This window comes from Apteryx mantelli, chromosome 9 (assembly GCF_036417845.1).
Source record: "Apteryx mantelli isolate bAptMan1 chromosome 9, bAptMan1.hap1, whole genome shotgun sequence".
In the NCBI taxonomy this organism is placed as follows: domain Eukaryota; kingdom Metazoa; phylum Chordata; class Aves; order Apterygiformes; family Apterygidae; genus Apteryx; species Apteryx mantelli.
Genome location: NC_089986.1, coordinates 31,038,119 through 31,058,474, shown reverse-complemented (window position 1 = coordinate 31,058,474; position 20,356 = coordinate 31,038,119). Strand labels below are relative to the sequence as shown.

Here is a 20,356-nt window from a genome sequence, read left to right as displayed (position 1 = left end):
CGCCGCCGCGAGCCCCCCGGAGACGCCCCCGGCGCGGGCGCCCCTCGCCCCGCCGCGCCCCAGCCCCTCGCTGCCGCCGCGCGCGTAGCCGTGGCCGCCTGCATGGCGTTCGTAGCGTAGCGCGTGTTGCCGTGTGCGTCCGCACCGCTGTGGGCTTGCGTCAAATAAAGACGGTGATGAAGCGCTCGGCTGCGGCTGCGGGGTGGCAGGGGTCGCCGGCGGGGCTGCGCGCCCCCCCCCCCCCCCCGCCCCCGGGCCGCGGTGCCCCCCACCGAGCTCGGCCAGGGGAGCCGCCGGCAACGTGCTAAATTTGGAGCTTGCGGGGGGGGGGGGGGTGTCTTTTTTTTTTTCTTTCTTTCTTTCTGGAGCAGGTTCTAAATTTAGCAGGCGCCAGTTGTTCCCCCCCCCCCGCCCCTCGCCAAACCCGGCTCTCCAGGGCCTTCAGCTCATCCTGAAGCATCCAAAAGAGACCCTGCAGCGTCCCGCCAAGCTGCCCTGCAAGGAGCACGTGGGCCCCATCGCCTCTCCCGGTGCAGGGGGGCTTCGAGAGGCTCCAAGGGCAGCACCCCGGCCTGTGCCGGCCCGTATCCTCAGCGGGAGTCTCTCCGAGGGTAGCGGCGGTGAGGGAGAGGGTCCCATCCTGCAAGACCCCAGGGCACCCGCCCCAGCCCCCCCGGAGCTGGGGCTGCTCCGGCTGCCACAAGGCTGCCGTGGGTCGCCGGTCCTGCCCGTCTCCGCCTGGCGCCCCAGCTCATCCCAAGCAGCCCAGCTTGTTCTCTGTCCCCAGGCTCACCACCACCACCACCACCACCACCTCCCGCCCCGCCGTGTGTCATCTGCTAATTTTACCCGCAGTGATTTAATCCCTTTTTTGTTTGAGAGAAACACGAGAGCGCCAGTTCCTGCAGAGCCCCACGGGAAGCGTTCTCCGCTCGGAGAGGGCTCCTCTGGGCCAGCTCTGCGCTTCCCCCACTAAGCAGGCACTTTGCTGACGGTGTATCGTGACAGCTCCCCCCATTTCACGTGGGACACGGCACAAGCCAAACTACCTGTAACTATCAGCATCCTCCCTGGGGAACAGTGGCACCCATGGAGGACTCCAGAAGTTCATCAGTAAGTTCATCGGTACCCCAACAGCTACTGAAAAATGACTATCTGTAGCACAGAGGCATCTGGGGCAGCTCTCCTAGGACTTCTACAACCTCACGGCTTGAGGCTGATGATTTCAAAATGGTCAGGACCATCCTGTGCAAATGGGCTTCCTAACCTCGGGGTGTCTTCACAGGATCCGAGCAGAGGGCTCTGCTCCTTCCCAAGCTGACAACAGCAATGCTTACTGAGCATTTCCCCTTTTTTTCCTTCTTCGTGGATAATTTCCCCATGAACGCTCGATTGTGGTAGCAAATTGCCCTGCAAACTGCTGCAACCTTCAAGAGCAGCCGGCTGGCATGGCCCCAGCGGTCAATCTCACTAACTTCGCAGAGGGGGAAACTGAGGCGCTTGGCAAAGCGATGCCTTGGGGGGGGAGGGGGCAGCACTGGCAGGCCCACCGCCTGGAGTGCCTCTGTCCTGGGCTAATAGCCAGTCCTCTGAGCCATTTATAGTCCTGTAAGGGCTCATGTGTCTGAGGACCGTGGGTTTCCCACTGGGACCCCGAGGCCTGCACTCTCAAAGGCCTGTTCAGGGAGGTTGTTTTGAGCTAACTGCAGAGAAACCCTCTCCCCTGTGTGCCCCCTTCCCGGCCTGTGCTTCCCCTCCTCCTGCTCTGCCTTTCCACGCCAGGGAACAACAGCAACACCCCCAGGGTGGCTGGCAGAGGGCGCCCAGGTGTGGGTTTAACCCTGGAGGCCGAAGGAGGGAGCTCTCAGGCAGACACCCACCGTGCCAAGCCTGTTAGTGCAAAACAGCTTTGTTAAGAGCAGAAGGTACCCTGTGCTGTGCAAGGCCCGAAGCCTGTCCTTGCAGGCGGAGAGCTTGCTCGTCGGCAGGTGCTAGGGGAAGGCATGCAGGGAGCATGTCTACCAGGAGTGAGGACCCCCCCGCCGCCCCGGGATGTCCCATCAACCCCTCCCCCCAGCTCCCTCTAGCCCCATCCACCCCCACCCCTGGGGGCGGGCCGCGGCCCCTTTAAATCCTGCCCTGCTCCGGCCCCACCCGCAAGCCTCTTCCCCCTTCTATTTTTTTATGAATGAAAAACGTCCTCGGCGGAACCATGCAAATCACGCCGCATCCATTGGCTGCCGCCGCCCCCCTCCCACCCAGCCGGCCTCAATGGTGCCCCGTGGAGCCGCGCGGGGGCGGGCTCGGAGCGGCGCCGCGACCAATCAGACGGCGGGAGCGCCCCAGCGGCGGCGCGCCATTGGGCGGCGCGGAGGGTAAACAAGCGGCGCTGGGCGGGGCGCGCGTCGGAGGCCGCTCGGGGGCTGCGGGCCGGCGCAGAGCAGCAGCGCGGTGCCCGGGCGCGGAGCGCAGCGCAGCAAAGCGCCGTCCCTGGCCCCGGCCCGGCCCGCTCCGGGTGAGCCCGCGGCGCCCCGGCCGGGTACGCGGGGCCGGGCGGTGCGGCGCGGCGTGGCGCGGCCTGGGGTGGGGGCGGTGTTGGTGTTTATGAATGGCGCGGGCCGCGCGGTGTGAATGGCGGGGGGCGCGCGCGCTCTGGCGCGCGCGGGGGAGGGAGAGAGGGGGGGCGGAGTTTATGAATGGGGCGCGCGGGGCGGCGTGGGAACGGCCCCGGCTGCGGCACGGCCCCGCAGCGCCGAGCACCGGGAGGGGCGACGGGGGCGGCGGGCGAGGCGTGCGCGGCGCCGGCCGGGCCTCCCTCCCTCCCTCCCTCCCTCCCTCCTGCCGCGGCGCGTGATGTCACGGCCGTTTCTATAGAAATTGGGTGACATCACGAGTGGGGGGCTGCGACCCGCCGCGGCAGGAGCGGGCCGGCTCCCCGGGGAGGCGCGCAGCGAGGCCGGGGCCCGGCACCGCGCCAGCCCGGGGGGCGGCAGGGCCTGAGCCTTCCCCCCCCTCTGCGCCCGCAGCCCTGCACCTGCGGGAGCCCCTGCCCGGGCCGGCGTCGATGCTGAGCGCGCCGGGGGCACCGCCCGCCTCCCCGCATCATGGACGGCTTCTACGACCAGCAGGTGCCCTTCATGGGCCCCGGGGTAAGTGCGGCCCGCGCCCCCGCCCCGCCGCCCGCCGCCCTGCCCGCGCCCCCTCTCACCCTCTCCTTGCAGAAGTCCTGCGCCGAGGAGGGCCGAGGCCGGCCGGGGGGCGACCGCAAAAGGAAGTTTTTGGAGACCGACCTGGCCCACGACTCGGAAGGTAGCGCCCCCCCCCCCCTTCCCTCCCCCCCGCGGCGCCCCTCGGCGCGGCCTCGCGCCTGCCCGATCGGCGGCGCCGCGGCCGCCGCGGTGGCGCTTCTGTCGCGCCGCTCAGGCTTCCCTCTGTTGCAGAGCTCTTCCAGGATCTCAGCCAGCTCCAGGAGGCCTGGCTAGCCGAAGGCAAGTCGCCATCTCCCCTTTCCGCCGCGCGCGATCCCTCCGTGAGCGCGTTTGAGGACTGAACGCGCTATAAACCTCCCCCCCCCCCTTTTTTTTCCCCGTTTGTGTTTTTTCTTTTTTAGCTCAGGTCCCCGACGATGAACAGTTTGTCCCAGATTTCCAGTCCGACAACTGTAAGTTATCGGGGCCGGGGGGGTTTGTTGTTGTTGTTGTTGTTCTTTGTGATGGAAATGTGCGGGTTCGCGGGCGCACGTGCGAAATGCCGGGCTCGGTTTGGAGCCGCTGCCTTGGGAAAGCGGTTGTTAGCGGAGCCGGGACGCTCGCAGGCTTTGGGAGGGAAACGCGCGGGCGTATCCGTGCCCTTTTGGGCTCTTCAGGATGAAACTTGCAGTGCCCTGTGCTTCGCAAATGGGAAAACTATAGCCAAATGCATGGAAATGCCTCTAGCTGATCTCTGGGCTCCTTTGAGACTCGCTGCCTGTTCAGAGTAATGTCGATTTGCTTATAAATGCTCCTTTCCCTTTTCAAGTGGATGTGAAAGCCCGTGCTGGGCTTGTTGGTTAGCCACAATCTCTGCAGTTTCTAGAGCTTTTTACAGTCCTGGCCTAGCGCTTTTGGCAAGAGCAGACCTGAGCGTTGAAACTTGAGCTGCTTTAAGCAGCATTAATCACTGGCAAGCAAGCATATTTAAAAGGAGGCCAGTGAAAATGCAGTCCCTCTTGAATTGCATAAGAGAGAGAGAGTTGTTTCTTAGCTGTGCTTCGTTGCCTGAACCAGTTAGGGGCGAGGGCAGGGGCTGGTGCGCGGCTAATGGCCCGTCGTGCTCGCGCGCGTCTCCGGTGCTGACTGTTCTGGCGTTAGGGGCTCGGCTGCAAGGTGGGGGCCAATCAGGATGTTTTGAAATGTTACCTGGAAAACATAAGCAGCAGCTTGGTGTCGGCGGCTGGGTTTCGCTGCTAAGGCAGACAGCGCCAGAACTTGAAGGAAATCAAATTTAGCCTGCAGTCGAACAGATTTTTTCATTCCAGCTTTGTCACAGCATGCAGCAGAGTATCTTATACTACCGTAAATACATGTTAATTATTGCTCTTTGATTACTTCTAAGTGAGTGGGAAGCTTGCCATTAAACTGTTGCAGACAACCCAAGTTCCAGATGCTTTCTTTTTTTTTTTTTTATTCCCCTTTCTCCCCTGAGATAAAAGGCGAGCCCGAAGTCAGAAACGCAACTCGCTGTTGACATCCTAGTACAGCCCGTCAGCTCTTGCTTGGAGCAGTATAAACTGCAGCATGCGTGGGAGGGTGGCTCTTATAGCTGAAGCTGTTTCCAGTGCCTTTTGGCAGTCTCTTGTTTCCTTGTAACCTGAAGAGCTCAGAGACGAGAGAGACTTTTCTGGGCTATGCAGGGAAGAAAAAAAAAAAAAAGCATTTGGTCGAGACTTTAAATGTACTTCTAACCTGCTCTGCCTCTGCAGACCCCAAATTACTGGTGTTGGAATGCCTTTGTCGCTTGAAAGGAGCTCTCCTCGCCTGACTATAATAAGCTTCCTTAACTTTCCTGGGGGGATGAAGCAAATGTGGCCCTTGCTGTTGAGCAGGGGACCGTGTGGGCCAGGGGTGCTTGGCTGCATGCTCCCGCAGCCCCGTCACCTGCGCGGAGCCGCTCGTGGGATTTGGGCGCTGACTCGAAGCTCATAACTTTGCCACCTGGGACTAGAGAGCACTTAAAGAGGAGAAAATGCTCCTGACTTGCAGTAGCACCCAGCCTGATTTCATTTCATTCTGCTTTTGAGCCTTGTGCAGTCTATAAATAATGAGAGAAATGTGTCCGGTGAAACCTCCTCCCTGATGCCTGGCCTTTGCTAGCGGGGACTTGGTCCTCGCTCCTTCCTGGAGGCATGCAAGGGATGCGAGTAGATTTGGGGTCTTGGTGCCTGTTTGTGGGGCCACGTTGTAGCCGGTTCCTGCAGTTCTGCACTTACGGGCGCGCTTGGAAGCGCCTCTTGCAGCCACTGAGGCATCGTTCTCGCCTTGCTACAACTCCTCGTCACACGTAGGTGCGTCCTGCAGCCTGCTTGCCGTTCATAATTTTTGGGAGTGCGCCCCTTGGAAGGCACTTCCCCTAAGTTGGGGTTTGCTGCACTGAAGGGCAACGGATCACTGCAGCCCGTTCACATTTTGGGAGGAATTGGCCCCTAAGGACAGGGGAAGCAGGGCGCCTCTGAATAAGGGCGGCGTTGTTCTCGGACTCGCGCAACAAGAGGCGTTTGCCAATCGCACCTTAGGTGCGGGACTCCTGGGAGCATCCCAGATTTCGGGTGCTGTAGCATCAGGATGGCGAGCCGGTTTTGGGGGTGCAGCTCCCGTTCCCAGGGTGTGAATGCTTCGGAGCACCCAGGCTTATCTTACTGATCGAGACAGGGGAAGGCTCGATGCCTTAGGGAAAGGGCAGATCCCGTGCGGAGGCCGTACGGCGCTCCGCCAGAGCTCGCCGCGCTGTCCCCTCTCCCGTGTGGGCCTCGGGCTACCTCTGTGGCCGAGTGTAGGTACGGGCTTTTCGGTAACAGCCTGGCTGGTGTTGACTAACACTCGTCACGTGTTGTTTGTTCTCCTGCCCTGGCCCTGGGGGAGAAGGGTACGTGCCCAGCGCTGTATCTTGGGAGGCTGTTTAAATAACCGTTAAGCGATAGGTGTGCGTTGGGGAGAGCGAGCGCGGAGCGAAGCTTTGCCCCCCCCAGCCGGAGGGTGGGAAGGTCCGGACGGGAGCCCCCCCTGCTCCAGGGGTGAATTTGTTCCCCAGGGAATTTTGTCCCCCTGCGCAGATGGTTTGCAGCGAAGCCGATGAGCAGGGTGGGGAGCGGGTTATCTTTGGCACCAAAATTAAAAAAAAAAAAGAAGGGTTGTTCCCGAGGAAGGATTGTTTCAACAAAGGAAAGCAGGAGCCCGGGCTTCTATTTCTGGCTCTGTCTCCCGGTGTGACCTTGGGTGCGTCCTGTAATGCCGGTGCCTTGTGAAGGGGGGATGGAGGAACAGGCGGAGAGGTTAACTCCCAGGTGACAGCTTGAGCGGCTGCCAAGGTCCCCAACTGGTGGCCGCGCTGCAAACAGTGGCTTGGTTGCCTTCCCCTTGGCTCGGGCTGCGGGCGCCGCCGGCAAAGCCGGTGCCGCTCGAGGCTCATTGCGTGCTGTCCAGGTCAGCGCTCAAACGGCAGATGGAGGTTGTTGCAATAATTTGGGAATAACAGGAATAACCTGGGAGTTATTGCAAGGGGGGCAGTGGGGGTGGGGACGAGAGGGGTGCAACACCGGGGGCTGTCTGCGCTGTCGTGCAAACCCCGGCACGCCTGGCCTTGCTCTCTCGCCCTGCGGGAGACATCAGGCTCCCTTGATTTAAGGTTTGCCCTCGTGGCTCGAAGAGCCATGGCCAACTTAGCCAGAAACAGAGTGTTCGCAGGGGATGCGCCCAAGATATCGCCTCCTCATCGGCCAGGAGCCAGGGCTCGGCGGGCTGCGGCAGTGCGGCTGTCCCGTCCCCTCTCCGGCCACCCCCGGGGGCGAAAGTAGCCCGGAGAGGGGCCCCCGCGGGCCTCCACGTGGCTTGGCCCCGCAGCGGTAGGCTGAGGCGTGTTCGGCAGCCTCATCCGTAGTGAAGCTGCTCCCTCTGCCTCTTCTGTAGCTTTTAATTACAGCGGAGAGCCGAGGAACGGAAAGGTTAAAAGCGCTCGCACACACAATGTGCCTTTGAGGCATTCGGCGCCGGGTAAAGGCATACCTTTCGCAGTCAACACCCGGCAAGCAGTCTTGGCATGTTCCCGGCTCCCCCCGCCTGGCCGCTCGCCAGCGAAAAGCCAAAAAACCGGCGAGCCGGCCCGGAGAGCCGTTAGCGGGGGACGGCGGCGGCGGTGGCGCTGCGCCCGTCCGCCCAGCCCGCTGCGTGCTCCCGCCGGTCCCCGGAGGACCGATCTCTCGCCCCGCGCCTCGACTCTCCCAGTTTGGAGAGCTCTTGCCACTGGGAGGCCTGCAAACAAACTGGTGCTGGCGGGCCCGGCTGGGAGGCAGGGGGTCCGGAGGCCGAGGAGCCGGGGCTGGGGGGGCACGCGGGAGATGCTCTTCCCAATCAGCCGCCCACAGTTATTTTTCTTTCTCTTCCCTCCTCCTCTCGCCAAAGGGCGTTCCGGCCCGCGCCGCAAGCAGCCTTGCACAATCGCCTCGGTTTTTTTTTTTGAATGAACTTGGCGGAAAGGCCAAGTCTTGAAGAGTAGCGCGGGCCGGCCCTGCGGTGTTTATGTAAGGAATTCAAACGTTGCACAAAGTCCGGGCTTCTCCGCGCGGACAGCTGGTCTCTGTTATGATCTTAAGTATCGTTTCCCTTTTCTTGAATGGCAGCGCTAAGCTCTGGGGGGAGGAAAAAGAAATAATAATAATTTTTTTTTTCCTTCCCCCTGCCGAATGAATGGAGCGTTCCAAATTGTTTGTGAATGGAGGGCGGCGCCCGCTCGGAGACTTTTTCAATGAATAACCAGACCCCATTGTGCGGCTGGCGGAAAAACAACCCCGCTCGAACAACACGGAGCCTGTTGGAGAGAAACATGCCCGTGATAGGCAGCTGGAGCCCTTCCAAAGCAAGTTCCCCTTCGCTTTCCCGCTGGGCGCCTGGGCCCTAGCAGCCTCTGCGCAGCCCGGGATTAACGCTAGAAACGCTGAAGGCAGCAGAAACTCATTTGTTGTGTGTGGGGGGGAAGAGGCGAGAAATAAATCGGGCTCCTTTAGCGCTTGAAAGGACTGCGAGGGTCTGTGCTCGCAAGGGACCGCTCGTGCCTCTGCACTGGAGAGGAGACAACCTGGGCTTCATGTTTCAAATACTCCTCCGGGGATTTTATGCCCTTGGTACCAGCTGCTCTGGGCTGTTTGGTGGGGGGGGGGGGGAGGGGAGGAAGGGGGAAGGAATCAGCAGCTCTTTAAAGGTTTTGACAAATTAAGGGAGCAGCTAATTACCTGGCAAGCTGTGAACAGTTGTCCTGGAGCAATTCATTCCTCCTGGTTTAACTGGGCTGTGTTCAGACTTTGCATGGAGCTAATGCTCCATTTCCAATTAGTCTTGGCTCCCTTGTTCGGGTGCTACTTAGGTGAAGATCTCTGATGCACTTTCCCTTTCCTAGAGTGTCCGTTTTCAGAAGTTGATTAGGTTAAGCATATATTAGTTGGTTTAAAATTATATATAGTGAGCGGGCTTGGTGGGGCTGGGAAGGATTTGGTTTTGATGGGACATTTGCCAGTTGAACTCTTAAAATCATGGCTCTCCATCCTCCACCATCTGCTGGGGGTCCTGGGATTGACTCCCCTTGATCAGGTGGCTGAGTCTGTGTCTGGCAGGATACTGCTCACCTTAGTCTGGGCCGATTCCAGGAGAAAAGTGGATCCTCTGGAGCCACTCACCAATTCTCAGCATGGCTCTGGCCAGCTAATTCAGAGCTGGGTGTGCTCCATCAAGGGCAAATGGGTTGTTGCATCCCACTGATGAGTCCTTAAGCTCCAGGATCCCAACTACGCGTGGGCACCCTTGTTTCTTGCACCTCCATCAAGGGCAAGTGGGTTGCTGCATCCCACTGATGAGTCCTTAAGCTCCCGGATCCCAACCATGTGCAGGCACCCTTGTTTCTCGCACCCTTCCCTAGGCTGGATTGTGGCCGAAGCAGGGTTGGCAGCTGCTGGCCCCAGCATGCAGAAGGGAGGGATTAGACCTGCTTTTCTGTGTAGCTGACCTGGGAACAGAGCTGGAGTCTTAAACCCACCTGCTGTGGGATGTGAGCTTCCCGGACACTGTCAAGGGTTCGGTGTGTTGCTGCTTGCTCAGTGGAGCAACCAAAATTCATTCACAAGTTGTGGCTGCCAGTACCCTCGTGCCAAGGAGCTGGGGCTGTCTGGGCTTTGGCATGTGCTGTCAGGCAGGAAAGAGCAAAGTTAGCTTGAAAGAGACTTAAATGTGCAGTGGGGTCTTGTCCATAAACCCACGCGGTCTTTTCTGAAGCCTCATGATGTAGATCTAGTGCCCATGTCTGAAGTGACTGAGGAAGCTTGGATATCTGCTTTTCTGAGGTTATTTGGTGTCTCTCTGCCAGTTTTTCTGCAGCTGTAGGACTTTCCTCCTTCCCTGGGCCCCAAAGCGAACTGCATCTCCTCACCCTGTCACAGTCATGCGCAGGGGAGCAGAGCAGATGGTCCGTGTGTGGCCATGCCAAGCGGAGACTGTGCCGAGGACAGCGTCCTTGGGAAGTGTGCAGGGCCCTGCCTGCTGGTTCTACCAGCTCTTGCATCCCTGACTGCCACCGTAGCTTGGTCCTTTGGTGGCAAATGCCCTTCAGTGTAACAGGCAAGGTGGGACAGGCTGTGATGCTTGTGGCGTAGCCCCTGCAAGGGGCTGTGCAGCTGTTCTCCCCGCCGCAGGTGTATTCGGCCACCTTCTCCCCCATAGGAGAAATGCTCCAGGTCAGGGGGCTGGCGAGCATCCTGCTGTGCCCACTGCTAATCCACTGACAAGCCCAGGCCAGAAAGACAGGTCCTGGAGCACAATCCTGCCCTGCTTTGGTGGCCTGATGGCCTTGAGCAGAGCCTAACCTTAGGGACGTGAATGATCCTTCTGTCTGCCACTGCTGGACAAGGCTGGCACTGGCTCCTTCATGCAGAGACTGCTCTTGCTTTGCCCTTGAGGGGGTGCATGTGGGTGTCTGGCTGGTGTCAATGGTGCCCAGAGCCACTCAGGTGGCTGTCCTAGCCCTCAGGGTTAATTTTGCTCAGGAATCGGGTGCTGAGAGCACCTCAAGTAGATGCTACCCAGGGGTAGCATCACCCATCCTCTTCTCCTGTGCCAGCTCAGGCCCCGCAGCAATGAAGTCAAGGCTGGAAGTTGATGGCGCATGAGTGACTCTGTCCTCCTCCTCCTCCTCTTTCTCGTTGCAGTGGTCCTGCACGCCCCACCTCCGGCAAAGATCAAGCGGGAACTGCACAGCCCTTCCTCCGAGCTGTCGTCCTGTAGCCACGAGCAGGCTCTCTGCGCTAACTATGGAGACAAGTGCCTCTACAACTGCTGGTAGGTTGCAGATGGGTCCCTGGGGTGTTGCGCCCTGCTGGTTTTGGACATCTTCTTGGAGAAAGCCTTGGCTCTGCGGTGGGAAGCACTGCATGGATGTTGCCAGCCCCAGAAGCGCTCGGCAGCTGGCTTTGGCTTTGCCTTTCCTTCGGGATGAGAGCATGCCATACTATATAGACATCTGGAGGTGTTTGGGGACACTGTGCACTGCTGGGATCAGAGGTACCATGCAGGTGCCCTCCACCCTTGGAGGGTGGGGAGCCCTGGGTGACCAGACCAGACCCGTCTTGGGTGGAAAGCCCACGAGGCTTGGGCGCCAGGAGGGCGAGGGATACTCTGGCTGTCTGCAGTGTTGGGTCCCATCACAGGAACTCTTTTTGGCTGTCAGTCTCTGCAGTACGAGGATCCCCTGGGGCTGGCAGCCATCCCGCCGCGTTAGTGGTGTTTCCTACCAACCAGTGCTAGGCGAAGCCCCGCCAGCGCAGCCATCCCTGCGCGTGACGCTCCTGTTGCCTCTCCTCTCTGCAGTGCCTACGACAGGAAGCCCCCCGCTGGGTTCAAGCCATTAACGCCGCCCGCCACGCCAGTGTCTCCTGCTCACCAGGGATCGTCGCTCCCGCCGCCGGCCCCAGCCGTGCAGGCTGCTGCCCATGCCGCCCCAGCCACCCCGCTCCGGGGGGCTCCCCCGGCCCCAGCCCCTCACCCTCTTCAGGAACAGAGGCAGCAAACGTTTGCCGTGCCCCGGCCACCTCACCCACCCATGCACATGCCAAAGATGATGTCTGAAAACCAATACCCCGCAGAGCACAGGTGAGGAACGCGCCGCGCCTTGGCTGTTGCAATCGCGCTGTCTGAGGTGGGTCTGGTGGGTGCTGCCTGTTGCCTGAAACACGGTAGGTCCCCTTTCGCTTGCACTCAGAGTTAGAAGTACAGCGTCACTTCTGAGACTTTGGCCTCTCTTCACATGCCCTGCCAGGACTCTGTCTTGGCCGCTTTGCTCTCTTGCCGGAGATCATCCTTATTCAGTGGTTTCATTTCTGCTGCCAAACCAAGCATGTGAGTCTTTGCTGGTGTTTCTAAGAACATTTCCCCTCTTGGGATGGATCGGCGACCTCGTATTGTGGGGAGGGGATAGGAGGTAGCCAGGACATCTGCCCCCTTGCTCTTCACCTGGGCTGCAGAGCACGTGCCAGATGTTGCCATCTGGGGGCTTGCAGAAGCCAGCGCTGCAGGGCCCCAAGGAAGATGACTGCTGGTTGCCCTGATGGAAGTGTACACAAGGATGTGTCCCTTCGCAGGGACCATGGGCTGGGCAATCCCTTCCGCCTCCATGGCTGAGGCACAAAAGCCAGGACTTGGTCTTGATTAGTCTTTGACATTTTTTGATCTGGTTCCACTTGCAGACTCCTCTGCCGTTTCTTCCAGCGGCAGCTTCCCCTTGCTTTCTGCAGATGCAGGTTCCTTTACGAACTCAGCATTTCGGTGCTTTTTCCCAAGCTAACCTGGTTCCTTGGAAGGCTTTTGTGTGTTGCCCAAGAAAGCAAGCGTGAACATGCCTGTACAGTCAGGGTTTGCCTCTGCCATGTGATGCTGCCTGCCCCTCACTTCCGCTTTTCCTGGCAGGCGACGTTATTTCTTGGTTCTGCTAGAAGCTGAGATGCAGGAAAACCGCAGGGCTTGTAACTTTTATATCCGGACTTCTTTGTAAGACTTGTCACTTCCTACTGGGATCTCTTGGCTCTTTTTCCTCATGAGACAGTCCCTTGCTAATGGGGTTTGGGGGTCCTGCTCACCCCAGCCTTTGCCAGCCCCCAGCGAGGGCCTGCGCAGACCCTTCGCCAAGCTGCCTCGTGCAAGATGATGACGGCAAAGGATGCCATGTGTGCAAATCTCTGCTGCCATGGGCTGGGCCAAGGCTCCTGCCTGTCCCCTTTCCCACCTGCTTCAGGTCTGTGCTCTCCAAAATGAGTTCTGCCGGGCTGGGAAGAGGCTGCAGACTTGCTCTTCCAGCCTCCCGAGCAGTCACGAGCTCCCATAGGTGACCTTCAGCCATCAGCTTGAGGGTCAGGTCCTTAACTGCTCCCTGGGGTGCCAAGCTGTGGGCGATGACCTCTAGAGGCGAGCTCTGCTCAGCTGTGTGCAAGCATGCAGGGGTCTGGGTGCCCTCGCCATGACACAGGGCACCCTGAGATCCGGATTTTGGGGCTGCACCATAAACGGCACAGGTAGGGGTTATTTTTTTGCTCCTGGCCTTGACCCAAGGCTGAAGCTCCTTGTCAGGCCACCTACAGAAGAGGTAGGCGAGTGTCGCCCTCGGGGCTGCTTTTGGGGAGGAAAGAGGATGACTTTGCGTGATGCCAAGGGGAGAGGCCCTGCTCCGTCTTTGAGCTGTGGCTTCATCTCATCGCACTGGTGTCACCTGGCCACAGAGCCCCATTGGGGCTGATGCCCACGTCCCTGGAGGCTGGTACCAGCGTGAGACAGGCAGGAGAGCCGGTGCCCTCCCTCGTCCCGCATGTGCTTGTGCCAGCGGCGGGCAGCCCGTAGCAGGACGGAGGGAAGGTCAGGCCGCGGCGCTGTATTTCGGGACGGCCGCGCCGCGTGGCTCGCGTGCCCCGGCGGAAACCGCAGGGACGCGCCTCAGTGGGGGCCTTGGGCGACGAGCATCCCGCGGCCGAGCGGGCCGGAGCGCGCGGCTCCGGGCGACCTCCGAGCTATGCCGAGGGCCGGCCCGCAGGGAATGGCCATAGCGGCACGGCGCTAGGGTTTCACTCAGGAAGGGCAGCGGGACGCGGAGCGGAAACGGAGTAATCCCAGGCCGTCAGCTGGGAGCGATCCAGTTACAAAGCCGAATGGCGGCAGAGCCGGCGCGCCGAGATCGCCTTTCAAGGTGTCGGGATGAGCTGCCGGCGGGGGAGGAGGGCTCGCCAGGCCGCCGCCGGCTCCCCCACGGGAGCTCGTCCCCTTCGCGTCCCGCTTTGCTGGCCCGCTTGGGGCAAGCCCTTGCCCCGAAAGCGATGGTCGCCCTCCGGTAACGCTGCGTCTCCCTCTTCCCCGCCAGGTTTCAGAGGCAGATGTCTGAGCCCTGCCACCCCTTCCCGCCGCAGCCCGGGCTCCCCGGCGGCGACAACCGCCCCGTCTACCACCGGCAGCTGTCGGAGCCCCTGGTCCCCGCCGCCCCCCGGCCCCCTCAGGGATTCAAGCAGGAGTACCCCGACCCGCTCTACGAGCAGGGGGTCGCCGGCCTGCCCGCCGCCCCCGGGCCCAGCTTCCAGGCGCCCATGGGCATTAAGCAGGAGCCCAGGGATTACTGCATCGACTCAGGTGGGTATCGCGCCCGGATGCCAGGTGGAGGAGCATCCGAGGGGGCCGGGGAGGCGCCGGAGCTGCAGGGACGGGCTCCGCCGGCGGGACGCTGCGGGACGGCCGCAGGAAGGGTGACCTAGGGTTGCACGCGCCAGCGCCCGTTTCTGGCTCTTTGCACCGAACCCCGCTAACATCACGGAAAATCCTCTAATCGCCTTATGCCTAAAAATACCGCCAGCTCGGGCTGCAGCGCGGCCGTTAGCAGCCCAGCGGAGCAGATGGCGGGGGGAGGGAGGTGGCCGCACGTTTTTGCGCGTGCCCCCCCCCCCCCAGTGTGTTAAAGGGCTCTCGTGTGGCCCAAATAATTCAGTCCGCTCGGTGAAAAGCTGAGCCGACTTAGACCGCGCTGTCAAAGGTCGCTTGAACGGCCTTTCCTCCCTGAGACGTGGGCTGCTTTGGGTCTGCGCTGATGGCGAGGCTGTGGTGGCCCAGGCCAGCCCGGGGAGGGATGCACCGCTTGGAGGAAAGGAGTTATGGTGTCTTGAGCAGAGGGTTGTGGGTGTGAGGAGAAGACCTTACGGGTTTCTCACCTGGGGAAAGCGGCTGAGCACCTGGGTGAGACCCGTCAGGGCGTCCGCCATGCGGTGTCCCGCGGGTGTGCCCTGTTGGGCCAGGCCGTGCCGCGAGGCTTAACGTGCCCTCCTTCATCTCCGCTGCAGAAGTGCCTAACTGCCAGTCCTCGTACATGAGAGGAGGGGGCATCTTCCCTGGCAGCCACGACGGTGAGTGCACCCAGCATCTCCCCCCGCTCGCGGGAGCTCTTCCTCCAGCCTAGCCTTCGCCCTTGGGCTCCTGAAGCAGGTGGCGCGCGCCGGAGGGAGATGGGAGGCCGGGCAGTGGCTTGAGCTCTTGAGGGAGTTCTGCACGCCTCGGGTGGACCCCCGTGCTCTTGCATGCCCTGGGACTGGCCAAGGGCAGCCCCCGTCTCTAGAGCTGGGAGCTGCTCCGGAGGGAAGAAAGCTTCATGCTTGGTCACTAAGGAAATTCAGGAAAAGCTTTGGCCAGCCAGCGTGAACGGAGCTTGGGGACACGGGGCTGACCGATGGTCTTCTCCTCCTAGGATTTTCCTACGAAAAGGACACGCGATTGTATTTTGACGACACGTGCGTGGTACCGGAGAGACTGGAGGGTGAGACGCTAAGACGGGAGGTGGGGTGAGGCGCGGGGCAGGGCGACGGAGGGAGGTTCGGGGCTGGGCTCCGTGCGAAGCCGAGGCCGGCGAGCCAGCCCTGCGGGTAGGGGGGCTCCCGCTGCCGGCAGCGCGGCTGGAGCGCCCGTGTCTCGCCGGAAGCAGGCAAAGTGAAGCAGGAGCCCACCATGTACCGCGAGGGCCCCCCGTACCAGCGCCGCGGCTCGCTGCAGCTCTGGCAGTTCCTCGTCACGCTCCTGGACGACCCCGCCAACGCCCACTTCATCGCCTGGACGGGCCGGGGCATGGAGTTCAAGCTGATCGAGCCTGAGGAGGTACGGGTGGCGCCCACCTGGGGTGGTGGTGGACCTGCTCCCACCCTTTGGCTCTGCCCTGGCGCCCTGGGTGCTGCAGCCAGGGCAAAGCCCGGAGCCGCGGTTGGTGTCCAGAGGGGTCTTGGCCGGGAGGGCATAGCTAGTGGGGGCTAGGCATCAAGCCGGCTCTCCGCATCCTCCCCGGCAAGCTAGGAGAGGCTGAAATCCAGTTGCGAGAGGCAAAACGGCTTTCAGATGGGGAAAAAATAAATCCCAGAGCCCTGTTTTGCCTAACAAAGATCTGCGATCAGCATTGCTCCTGCAGGAAAAATCACACTTGCGCTTGCGGTGAGGCATGCGTCCCGCTCTCCAGGCGGCTTCTGAGCTGTTTGAGGGTGAGCAGGGAAAAACTGGCAACCCATCTGCACCCAAACAGCTGTCGAAATGTGCCTTTGATTTTCCTCTGCTCCCAGAGCAGCTGGGCAGCTTGCAGTCCAAGTCCAGCCGCTGAAAATTTGGCGGTGGTGGCATGGCTTGGGTCCCCCATCAGCCACGGCCATGCTTGATCCCGCGTAAGGCTGTTCCTCAGGGTTTCTCCTGGTTGTGCTGGCTCCCTGCCCCAGGCTTGGGAATGCATCTTACCTCTGAAAGGGGGCAGTTCCTGCGAGACCCAATCTGTCCACCCTGTGTCCTGCATCAGTTTATCTCTGCGTGCACCTGGGAGCAGCCACAGCTTCGTGGTGACCCCCACTGTCACCCAGCTCCTGGAAAGCAACTTACTGAGTTTCCTCCACCTCTGCTACTGAACGTTTTGCAAAGACCTGCCCGAGGGGAGCTCTTTGGTCACATCTCCCTCAGCCCAAAACTGCTCTCTTTTTTGCATTCGGTTCCCACCCCCGCCACCAGCAGTTTCGCTGGTGGCTTTGAGCTGGTGTTGCACTGGGCGTCGTAGGTCCCTCCCTGGAAGCGTTGCACGGAGCTGTGCAGAGTTTTGCAGGGTGACACAGAGGAAGGAGCTGTTTGGGAAGTAATTGAAACCAGCTGTAGAGCTGAGCTGCGCATTGTGGGTAATTGCCCATAATATCTATTACGCTGTGCATGGAAATTGTGGTTTTGAAACTGCTTTTTTGGCAGGCTCCCCTAATCAAATGTCTTTTGATTAGGTCTCCAGTTTAGCACTGTCTGCATTGTGGCAGGCTGCACTCGAATCTGGAACTGCTTTAGCAACAATCGCATTTATTGCCTTTTGGAGCAGGCCAGATTTTCAAGGGGCTGCGGGGGCGTCCGCCGTGCAGCAAGCGCTGCCACAGCCCGCAGGGAGCTGGACCTCAGGCTGTGGCCACCTTATTCAGGGAGAGGAAGGAGTGATTCTCGCTGACGGTTTCACAACTGCTGGTACCACCACGTGCCCTAGCTCAGTGGGGTTTTGCTGGTGCTTGTCTCCTTCGCTTGACCTGAGTCTGCCGTGCCCCGGGCTTTGAGCATGGTTGCTTTGCTCTGGGGAAGGGCACCTTTTGCTGTGCCCATCAGGACCCGGCTCCAGAAGGAGAACGTACTCTTGGCTGTGTAGGGTCCTGCACTGTAGGGTCCCAGTGCAGAAAGCCGCAGGACAGTCCTAAATTCATGTTCATCTCTCCCCGATTACACTAGCTTGTCTCTCTGTTATGTAGCTGAGGAGCAGAAGAATTGCTCCTGTCCCAAGCAAATGTCTTCTGTCCAATTTCTTTGCTGCGCGAGGTGAAAAAGGCAGTGTGCAAAATTCAGCTACCGTAGGAGATCCTCCAGACCAGGTGTGCTGCTCTGAGGCCAGGCATCCAGACTTGGGTCCTTCCAGTGCCTGGGGCTGGGTTTTATTGCAATTAGCTTGCAGAAACCTCATGGGTCTCTCCCTGGGTTGGTAATGGCTCTGCGCAGGTTATTGATGATGGGGATTTTGCAGGAAAGAGGTGGACACATAGGGAGCACATTGATATCTGCTGATTTCCCCCCAAAAAGAATCATTGGCTGGTCCAGCTGCTAGAAATGAGCTGCTATCACGCATTTCTGATCTGCAGTCAGCTATTCTGCAGCTCTGACTTTATTTATAGAGGGCCCATGTCCAAACAACAGCTTGAGCTTTCCCGGCTGTTTCCTTTCTCTCTCCAGGTAGCGCGCCGCTGGGGCATCCAGAAGAACCGGCCTGCCATGAACTACGACAAGCTCAGCCGGTCTCTGCGCTACTACTACGAGAAGGGCATCATGCAGAAGGTGATTCTGCTTCCTGCCCCACCGCAAAGCATGGGGGGAAGCAGCTCACAGCAGGGTGACCGGTCCCCCCCTGTCACCCCAGCGTGTGAGACAGGGCAGGGGAGGACCTAACCCAAGTGCAGATCATCCCAGTGCTTCTCTTATTCCCCCCATGGTACCAAGGTGGGAGGGACAGGAGAGCTAACTTACTCCCCTTTGGATGTAGCTTAGGTGCAGTTCTTTGGTTCTTTCTGGTTTTCTTTAATTTTTTTTTATCTTTAATCCCTTGGAAACAGCACTGTTTATGGGCTCAGGGAGGTGATGTTGGTTGGCAAACCAAGTCCTGCCCTGGACTCGGTGCTTGGGCCGCGTGAATGCCCCCATACTCCCTTACCCAGAGCCTGAGCACCCATTAAAGTGCCTTTTTTTGGGCATGAGATGCTTCAGTCCCACTTGCTGCCCCTTGCAGAGCTCGCGAGGGGCCCCCCCCCCCCCACCCTTATGCCTCCATGTGCTTTCAGGTGGCCGGCGAGCGGTACGTGTACAAGTTCGTCTGCGACCCCGACGCCCTCTTTTCCATGGCCTACCCTGACAATCAGCGCCCGTTCCTGAAAGCGGAGCCCGACTGCCACGTGAGCGAAGACGACACCTTGCCGCTGACGCACTTCGAGGACAGCCCGGCGTACCTCCTGGAGATGGATCACTGCGGCAGCCTTCCCTACGCGGAGGGCTTCGCTTACTGACTTTGCCAGCCAGCGGAGCAGCTAGCGCTAGCGAATCCCGTTTGGGCAAGCGAGGGCAACGGTTTTATAACGAATATTTTTTGCTGTTCCTATTTAAAAAACAAAAAAAAAAAAACACACACAAAAAAAAAGCAAGCAAAACGCCTGCGCCCACGCGCAGACTGGCCTTTTAAGCGCAATTGGAGGAATCTAAAATAGCCGGTGCACGTCACCGTCGACTTCCCGACCTTCCCATCCAAGGGCTGGTGCATAGGACTGCCCGTGGCTGATGCCTCCTGCCAAACATCAGCGAGATGTTTTTGGGGAGATGGGGGGGGGGGCTAAACCCCGAGTCTCTGCTCCAGGCCACCTTCCTCGCGCGCAGTGCCCATGGGACTGGTCTAGCCCGCGTGCCGCTGCGACGGACCGTCACGACAATCTGCTTTGCGTCGATCCCCATACGCGTAGCTGCCTTGGGCGTTGGAAAGGGCTTTGATTTGCACAGACGCCGGATGTGTTTTGGGAGGGGAGGGGGCTCGGACGCGGGGCACGGCGTGGCCGGGGGGGCACAGTGTGCCCCAGCCTCCCCTCGCCCGGAGGAGCCTCCCCGGCTGCTTCCTACGCAAAATCCTACCCGCCGGACAGTTGTCCCAATTAAGTGTCGTTCCTCGATATAACGGTTTTTTCAGCCTTCCCTGCCCATCTTTACCGCGTCCCTGTTGCTTCTCCTCCCTGTCCAAGGCTGCGTGCGATGGATTTAACTTCAGGGGAGGCGATGGTGGCAGTAATCATCTCCCTTCTCTTCCCCCCCCCCCTTTTTTTTTGATGTTTTAGGAAAAAGTTTCTGAACTGATTTTTGTAGATTTTTTTTTTCCTTTTTTTTATTTTAAGGCAAAGCTATTTTTTGCAGACAGGCTGCCAGTCCCCTGGGGGTGGCAGGCAGTGCGACGAGAGCCCCGTGGCATGGGGTGGAGGGACCTGCTGGGGACACCCTGCCAGCCGCTCTGGCTTTCCGCCCCGTTTTCCTGCCGGCACCCGTGCCTCACCCCTTGCCTGCGTGCCACGGCGGGGCGCCCTGCGTCCCTTGGCGCCCGTGGAGCTCAAAGCGTTGGCCTCGCTGGGACGAAGTATCTGGTCCGCTCCATTTCACCGCTCGAATCCTCGCCTCCCCCCCCACCCCCGCAGGGCTCGGAGCCTGAAACGCGTTGAACGGCTCGGCTTCGTTTCCCTCGTTGTTCGGCATGTCTTCGGGAGTCGGGCTGTAAAGACGGGGCAGGAATGCTGGGTATCCCCACATCAACGTACCCCGCTTCCCTTCCAGCTCCTGCCCCCTCCCTGCTGTGGTCCCTAACACTCCTACCACTCATATATACATATCTGCATATTCCCCCCTTCCCCCCCCAAAAAAGGCTACATGTTTTTGTTGTAAATGCTGTATAGGAAATTTTTTCTCCTCCTTAGTTAGCTTTGTTTGGGTTTTTTCTTTTTTTTTTCTTTTTTTTTGACTGATTCATTCTTTTTTTGGAAAGTATGAAGATTAACTCTTGGTAGACTTGGTTACTCTCTCTGCGATGTATAAAGTGGCCTGTACAGTCAGGAAGCATTCGATTGCGGGAACTGCACCTTGGGGATAGATTTTAAGCGTTTGTTCCGTGCGGCAGGTCTACGGTGCAGAAGGGGTTAATCGGAGGATTGATTTGAAATACTCTTTACTTGAGCAGGGCCCTGTATCTCCTGCAAAGCTGCGTTACATTCTGTACTGTGTACAATAAAGGATCTTGCTTTCTGTTCAGTCCCTGCCCGCTCTGCCTCGTCTTTTGGGCGTGCCGTTAGATGGTATCTGGGCTGCGTCTTCTCGCTGGCGTTGGGAGGGCTGGGGATTCCCAGGGGGTGGAGGGAGGGAGGCCTGGCACTGTGCTTTTGGGGGCAGAAGGATGTCTGTGGTCAGCATTAAAGGGAATGGCCGAGTCTCCTGGGCTTTCCTCTGCAGGCAGGATCCCTAGGCTGGAAACACGGGAGCCTCCGGCC

General features: G+C 59.8%; 1 protein-coding gene across 3 annotated transcripts; it reads left to right on the top strand.

Moving 5' to 3' along the window:
- The first annotated feature begins 2,495 nt into the window (after positions 1-2,495).
- On the top strand, positions 2,496-20,120 carry ETV5 (ETS variant transcription factor 5). 3 transcript variants are annotated; one of them, XM_067302099.1, is made up of 13 exons: positions 2,496-2,515; positions 3,027-3,149; positions 3,222-3,309; positions 3,441-3,488; positions 3,611-3,661; positions 10,442-10,571; positions 11,100-11,381; positions 13,633-13,895; positions 14,597-14,659; positions 14,998-15,066; positions 15,229-15,401; positions 17,526-17,627; positions 18,128-20,120. In XM_067302099.1, the coding sequence occupies exons 2-13, from the start codon at positions 3,105-3,107 to the stop codon at positions 18,347-18,349; spliced, it is 1,536 nt and encodes a 511-aa protein (XP_067158200.1). In that variant the 5' UTR covers positions 2,496-2,515; positions 3,027-3,104; the 3' UTR covers positions 18,350-20,120. The 3 variants fall into 3 exon arrangements, with proteins under 3 accessions (XP_067158200.1, XP_067158201.1, XP_067158199.1); XM_067302100.1 differs by having other exon boundaries at positions 2,496-2,539; positions 15,232-15,401; XM_067302098.1 differs by having other exon boundaries at positions 2,496-2,539.
- Positions 20,121-20,356: the final 236 nt, after the last annotated feature.